Source organism: Nansenia antarctica (genome assembly GCF_963989245.1).
Source record: "Nansenia antarctica genome assembly, chromosome: 1".
NCBI classification, from domain to species: Eukaryota; Metazoa; Chordata; class Actinopteri; order Argentiniformes; family Microstomatidae; genus Nansenia; species Nansenia antarctica.
Genome location: NC_137674.1, coordinates 97213983 through 97221482, shown reverse-complemented (window position 1 = coordinate 97221482; position 7500 = coordinate 97213983). Strand labels below are relative to the sequence as shown.

General features: G+C 49.6%; 1 protein-coding gene across 3 annotated transcripts in view; it reads left to right on the top strand.

The window, feature by feature from the left end:
• pik3r3b (phosphoinositide-3-kinase, regulatory subunit 3b (gamma)) overlaps positions 1 to 7500 on the top strand; it is a gene marked incomplete at both ends in the record, with an annotated part of 149647 nt that overhangs the window by 71579 nt on the left and 70568 nt on the right. For all 3 annotated transcript variants that reach the window (XM_080532738.1, XM_080532739.1, XM_080532737.1), the window contains 2 exons: positions 3647 to 3848; positions 6033 to 6118. In XM_080532738.1, the coding sequence (XP_080388864.1) occupies positions 3647 to 3848; positions 6033 to 6118 (288 nt within the window). The remainder of the gene's footprint in view (positions 1 to 3646; positions 3849 to 6032; positions 6119 to 7500) is intronic.

Here is a 7500-nt window from a genome sequence, read left to right as displayed (position 1 = left end):
ACCCACACTACTTTAACCTTCCCGGCTGAACTCAGCTCCACCAGTTCACCCAGAGTACCTCTGTCTTCAGTGTTCATTCAGTGCCTGTATGATGCGCGTCATCCGCTTTACAGATTCCGCCACCGTGTGTAAACAGACATATGTTGTATCTTCACGTCAGCCTCAACCTCCTCCTAACCCCTATGACATCTTTAACGGCAGCTCAGAAGGAGGGTACGGAAAGTTCCCTCCCTCAGCTGTCTGTTGGCCCAGCGCCAGCTCCGATGTAACCCTCCTGCACATCTCATCTCCACCAAGTGTGTCTTCCCCGACCTCACATCTTTAGCTTTTAGAGACGAGATGCAGCGCATCGTCTGATCTATATTTCATGACCCATCTCTTGAACATGTGGACAGTCGTACTTTCCGTGGGTGGTATATATGTGTGTGTGTGTGTGTGTGTGTGTGTGTGTGTGTGTGTGTGTGTGTGTGTGTTTGTGGGGGAGGGGCCTGTGTGTGTGGGCCTGTGTGTGTGTGTGTGTGTGTGTGTGTGTGTTTTGGGACATAGGGCAGACGGAGGCGATGTCAAGCCTCGGGGCAAGTTCACACCAACTCCCCCCTGACCTCCAAAATTATTCTGCCAAGCTGCCAGCAGCACTGCCTGCAAACCCAGTCAATTATGTAAGTGTTTTTCTCTCTTCGTGGTGACCCTGTTTCATCATCCTCCAAGTGACAGCTTTTTAAATTTATTCATGGGAACATTTTAAGTCAGGATAAACCACTTGAAAAGAGGCATACATTATTTTTGCGCCAAGTCATTTCAGGTCAAATCCACTGAATGGGGAACTTATACTTGTGGAGAACATAGAGTGATATAATATTATGAAATCAAAGAGAAGGAAAGCCGGTGGAAACAACAGGATTGAGTGCTGGGACAGTTGAGCGCTGGGACATTTGATTTGTACGGTAGCATAGCAAGTCAAACCATGGTATGTAAAGATCCTTTTAACATACAGCAATACTATCTTATTGGCTAACATTAGCTTAGCGCTAGACCTCAGTGCTGCCCTCTCTATCCGGCTGAGAGCCTGCTCTTACTTCCTGTGATCCCCCGACCGAAATCCTGGACTCGTCCTCTCTCTGCCCCCTTTCTCTGAGAAAAGAACAATTTTCTCATTTGTTTGATTTTCCCTCACCTAATCCCTCTCCATAGCTGGTGAAATCCTCTTATTGTGGATGCTGTCACACATGCAGATCCTCCTAAACCCATTTATATAAAGGCTTTCTCCACGGTGAGGCTACGCTCTGGTCACATTCAGACCGTGGGATGAGTCTGTGTGTAGCACAGGCCAAGGTGTGTGTGTGTGTGTGTGTGTGTGTGTGTGTGTCTTCTTTCTCTTTGTGTGTCTCAGAGAAATGGCTGAGCCTAATGTTATTATCCAGGATTCAGAGTAATAAGGGACTTCTCTTAGATCTCACTCAATATCATTTCCTTTATGTTTGGGCCTCTTCCATGAATCTCACTGGTCAGCTGTCAAGGCTGTATCCCATCCCCCCCCCGAACCCACCCCCCCCTCCCTTCCCTAGCCCAATGTCCACTTGTCCCTGAGGGGCAGATGGACTGGCCAAGTTCCCAGCCTTGACCTCTATTGAGCTGGGGCAGCCTGTATCGATGAGGGCAGCCAGGACAGTGGAGGGGGGCAGGAGGTTGGAGGTGGGGGACAGCGACACCAGACGGGATGTAGATGGTTTTCGGGGGGGGGAGGGGGGGGGGGTGTAGCGGTCACCGGCCGCGTCTGTGGTCAGCTGAGGCGAGACCATGGGTCAATAGGCTGACCTCTATCAGTCCGGCAGATTGTCAGCCATCCGTCACTGGGTAGCCTGGGTAGCCATACACACACACACACATACACACACACACACACACACACACACACATACACACACACACACACACACACACACACACACACACACACACGCGCGACCGTCGCCTGCCACCTCCCCCTTCCCCAGGCCCCTCCTGACCCCCTTCAGCTCCCATTCTGTGCGTCTGTGACCCTTGACCCCAGGACACTTATCTTGTGTAAGCACCCCTGGGTCTGCCTTAACCAGGCCAACCCCTAATGGCCCCCAGGCCTGGGTGGAACTCATTAAGATAGAGCCCAGGCCAGGCCAGCCAGCCGACCCGATGGGTGGGAGATCCCTCCCTCCCTCCCTTCCTCCCCTCCCTCCTTACCTCGGCACATACCTCTTAAAGCACTCAGAGCACTCTGCAGCTAAGACACCCAGCCGACCCAGGCTGAACTCAAACACTCAGCCTCTAGACGCCGGTACGCCAGCAGGGCAGGACAGGTAGATTTACGGAGGCTCTCTCCCAGCCGAGCGCTTAGCTTGGTTTTCATCTCACCACAGCACTCTGGGTTATTGGGATCGATCAGAGCTTAACTCTGTGGGCCTAGCCAGGGACCTAATCTAATAGGCACCAATCTAATAGGTCACTATGGATCAGATTCTACCACCTCGCTACACGGACGCGTGTCATAAACCACTAGCTCGCCACATTACCTTTAAATGCATATACGTGTAAAGGAATAGCACAAAGTGACACGTAATAAACTTTACGACTACATATAGTACACAGTGTATGTTTTAATATATGTCATTAAGCTGATGCTTTTATCCAAAGAGACTTGGCAGTCCAGAGAGTGCATGCATTTTTTGTATATATGATCCCAGCAGGAATCGAACCCACAACACACTCCTTTACACTTGACACTTGACACTCCTTTAAAGAAGACCCAGACAGACAGACAGACAGACAGACAGACAGACAGACAGGCAGGCAGGCAGGCAGGCAGGGCGGCAGGGAGGCACAGACACAGATGTTGGCTTGTTTGCTGGATCTGTGGTGAAGCACTCATCAATATGTCTGTGGCTCTCTAAACAACAGCATTGTCTGGCCTCCGCAAACACACTATAGGAGCTGGAGCCTTATCCCAGGCTGACTCTTGCTGTGCTGTTCACTTACAGGCATCCAGAGGCACAGCCTATACTCTTATACTACACACACTCACACACACACACACACACACAGACACACACGCTCGCACATACACACACACACACACACACACACACACACAGACGCACGCTCGCACACACACACATACACACACGCACACGGACACACACACACACACACACACACACACACACACACACACACACACACGCACACACCGCAGATGACTGCATGGATGGATCCTATAGTTCAAATCCCGCCTGAAACCACACCACTACTAGTGTGCCCTTGAGTAAGGCACTTAGCCCTCAGTTACTCCAGGGGGAATGTCGCTGTAATTCGTAATTGTAAATCGCTTTGGATTAAAAGCGTCTGCTAAATGGCAAAAAAAATAAATTAAAAATTCATACAGATTATTTTGCATTTTGGGGGGTGGAATTGCTATGAATTCAAATATCCTTTCTAAGAAGACTGTCTGCGTTTGTATGTGCAATCATGCACGTGTGCTCTGATAGTACCTGGTTACACATACTATGCACACACACACACACACATGCACGCATGCACGCGCACACACACACACACACACACACACACACACATTGTAAACATTATACTCATTCCCCCCCTCTGTCTATTTCAGAGACTCAGAGTGTGGAGGAGTGTGGCGAGAAACTGAAGAGGATCCTGGAGTCTCCTAGCGTCCCTCAGGCCAACCACCAGCTCCTAGTGCACCTCACCAGACACCTGAGCAGGGTGTCCCAGAGCGGGTCACAGAACCAGGCAAGCCCAAGGCTTCTGGGTCAGGCCTTCTCTGAGGCCATCTTCAAGCATTCCCTCTTCAGGTAAGACTGGCACAGTGGTTGATGAGAAAGGGGCTAATGTTTTATTATAGTATTTAATACCCAGTATTTTGTGGGAGATAACTCAAGTAAAGCCGATAGACTACATGATAAAAAAAAAAGATACACCATTGGACGAAGCTCCATTCGACAGATAATACTAATACTAACAGAACGTGTCTCTCTAGCCGCGAGCTGGTAGATAAAGAGCATGCCTAGAGAGCTATGTGCGTGTCCAGTTAAGCCTACAGTGCCGTTGTTGATAGTGGTGAAAGAGCTGATAGTGTGGCTGCTCCGATCTGTTTACATATAGTACCCTCCCAAGTCAAGTCCCCTGGCACTTAGGCCCCCAGGGATCCAGCTGATTCAGTTGCGTTAACTAAAGGGAAAACCATGCATGATATTTGGCTCTGCAGTAATGTCAACATCCTGTGATTGTAGCCCCACGCTCGGACGCAGGAGGAACGTATTAACATGTCGAGTAAGGCTGCTGTTTTTCGTTTCGCGGACACTGCAAACGCTCCCTGAAAGCGGCCCTGAATTACAGAGGAATGTCTCTTTCTGGCATCTGTTTACACCCCCCCCAAAAAAAAACTGGGTACGGAATTACAGTCAATGAGTCAGAACCGGTGATATTTGCGTAGCCTTTTTCCGACCGGCTCGCCTCTGACGTCAGGAGTGTTGTGTGAGCGTGCCGGCGTATCCCAGCATGCACTGCTATCTCTGGCACGGTTGTCTAAAACTTGACCCCGCTTTAGACGACGGCTCTGACCCTCGGGGGGGCTGACAGACAAGAGAAACAGCCACAGTACCAACCTTGAGTGTGCTTGACCTTTTCGTGGGGGAAGTTCGAATGGAAGTTTTCAAACTGTACAGAGGAATATCCGGGGTGAAACCTAGAGGGGTTTAACCTTCTACTGCGTGCCCGGTGTGATACGGGTGATATTAATGCACTCTGACCAAATAAATCCACCGTGAGAATATGAGTGCATGACAACAATAGCTATAGTAGATTAACCCTGGGAGGAGGAGGTAAACAACATACGGGCAGATCAGATTGACCTGCAGAGGACAGGGTTAGCTGTGGTTCAGGGGGGAGGCTGGAGGCTGGTCCTTCGATTTCTACCTCCACCAGCCTCCCCTGTCCCTGGTTAGCACTACATGTTCAGCATGTTCAGCATGTTCAGCAACCTGTGCTCAGCGTATTCTGTCCTCTCTTTTTTCTCTCTCTCTCTCTCTCTCTCTCTCTCTCTCTCTCTCTCTCTCTCTCTCTCTCTCTCTCTCTCTCTCCCTCTCTCCTCTCTACACGTCTGTTTACTGACAAACTGCAGAGCCGTTGGCCTGCCAACCCGGGGACAGTACAGGGGGTTTTCCCTCTCTAAGCCCTGGCTGCTGTCCTCACCACTGACGGGAAGTCTGTTAGGTGATCTGAGAACACACACACACACACACAGTGAGCATGTGTATTGACCGTTTGTATTATGCCTCAAACAATCATTTTGTTTAGTCATCAGCTTTGAGAGAGGGGGGAAGAGAGAGAGGGAGAGGGAGAGAGGGAGAGAGGGAGAGAGAGGGATAGGGAGAGAGAGGGAGAGAGGTCACATCACCATCACAGGACTTGAATTATAGGGAATAATTACATAAGTAAATCAACAGTTTGTGTGAGCCAGCAGACTGAATGTAATAGAGAACAAGAACTGCTTGGCTACCAGACAGATCACCCCCCCCCCCCAGCCTGTCCTGTCCCGTGGTGGGACCTGAACCTCTAGTCGCCCCTCTAGTCACCCCCCTCTATAATCTCCCAGAGGTTGAGAGCTAGCAGTAGGTTTCATCCAGGTTTCAGAGCAGTAGGTTTCATTAACAACTGGAGTTATCTTCCATAAGAACAGCTTTGACAGTGATTTAAATTGCATTCACTCTCTTTCTCTCTGTGATTCTCTCTCCCTCTCTCTCTCTCTCTCTCTCTCTCTCTCTCTCTCTCTCTCTCTCTCCCTCTCTCTCTCCCTCTCTCCCCCTCCTCCTCCTCTCTAATCAAGGACCATTGTAGCAATTAACTTTCAATCAACACTCTGTTATGTTGATGTCGATGTCGATATGTATTTAAAATGCCCTCTGTCCCAATGACCCTCCTGACCTCTCTGTCCCTTCATTTGACATTTGACCTCTGACCCCTGCCTGTTTCTGCAGTGCGGATGTGAACCCGGAGCACCACGTGAAGATCATGGAAGCCCTGGTCGCCGCCGGGGGATTGGTGGAGATGCAGGAAGCTCCTGGTAGGACACTCCTCCTGTCTTTTAATACTTCACTTATGTCGAATGTTTGAATGTTGTCAGGAAAGTGTAATTCAAGCTGAAGTAAGTAAGTCATGTTTATTTATATAGCACATTTACAACGACAAAACAGCCGCCCAAAGTGCTTAACAGATAAAACACTCTAGTAAAAGAAAACAACAAATAAAAATACACTAAAACAAGGTGCAATACAAAATACAGGTGCAGAAATAAAAGTGCAGAAAAGTGCAGTGTCGGGAGGCAGGCTCACCTCATGTTTTAAAAGCTTCAACGCTCTGGGCAGATCTGACGTGGAGAGGGAGGCTATTCCAGAGCCTAGGGGCTGCCTTTGCGAAGGCCCTATCCTGTCTGGTTTTGAGCCTGGTCCTAGGGATTTCCAGCAGCAGCTGGTCAGCTGACCTGAGGGCTCTGGATGGGGGTATGGTGGCACAGGAGATCTGCCAAGTACGGAGGTGCCTGCCCGTTTAGTGATTTAAAAACAATCCAAAGTAATTTATAATCAATACGGAAGCAGACGGGGAGCCAGTGGAGTGAAGCCAGGATTGGTGTTATGTGGTCACGCTTCTTGCTACCGGTGAGGAGTCGAGCAGCAGCATTTTGGACTAGCTGCAGTCGACGGAGCAGAGACTGGTTGATGCCAACATACAGGGAGTTGCAGTAATCCAGCCGGGTTGTTATGAAGGCATGGATCCCCTTCTCTAGGTCCTTCTGCGAAAGGTAGGCCCTTGTTTTAGCGAGGAGTCGGAGGTGAAAAAAAGCAATTTTTGACCACAGAGCAGACCTGCTTGGTGAATTTGAAGTCACTGTCAAAAATCACTCCAAGAGTTCTGACTGAGGAGCAGATGTTTGAGCCAAGGGGACCTAGAGCATCGACAGAAGGGCCTAGAGAAGTGTTGGCAAATAAAATGATCTCGGTCTTGCTCTCATTTAGATTGAGGAAGTTTGCACTCAAGCATGCTTTGATGTCAGACAGGCAGTTGAGCAATGGCTGACCTTTCCTCTAGATCTTAGTGGCAGATAGACCTGGACGTCGTCAGCATAACAGTGGAAGGACACACCATGGTTTGCCAGGATAGAGCCTAGGGGCAGCATGTAAAGGAGAAATAGAAGGAGGCCCAGTATCGACCCATGAGGAACCCCACGGGTGAGAGGGGCCTTAGAGGAGAACAATTATCCTACCTACGGCCGGACAGGTAGGACTTGAACCAGCTTAAGGCGACACCAGTGATGCCCACATGCTGTTCAAGACGTGACAGTAGGATCGAATGATGGCGGGACTACCAGAGTTGGCGGCTAAGAGCAGATCATTTAGGACTTGCAGGAGAGCCGTTTCAGTGCTATGGCGCGGTTTAAAGCCAGACTGA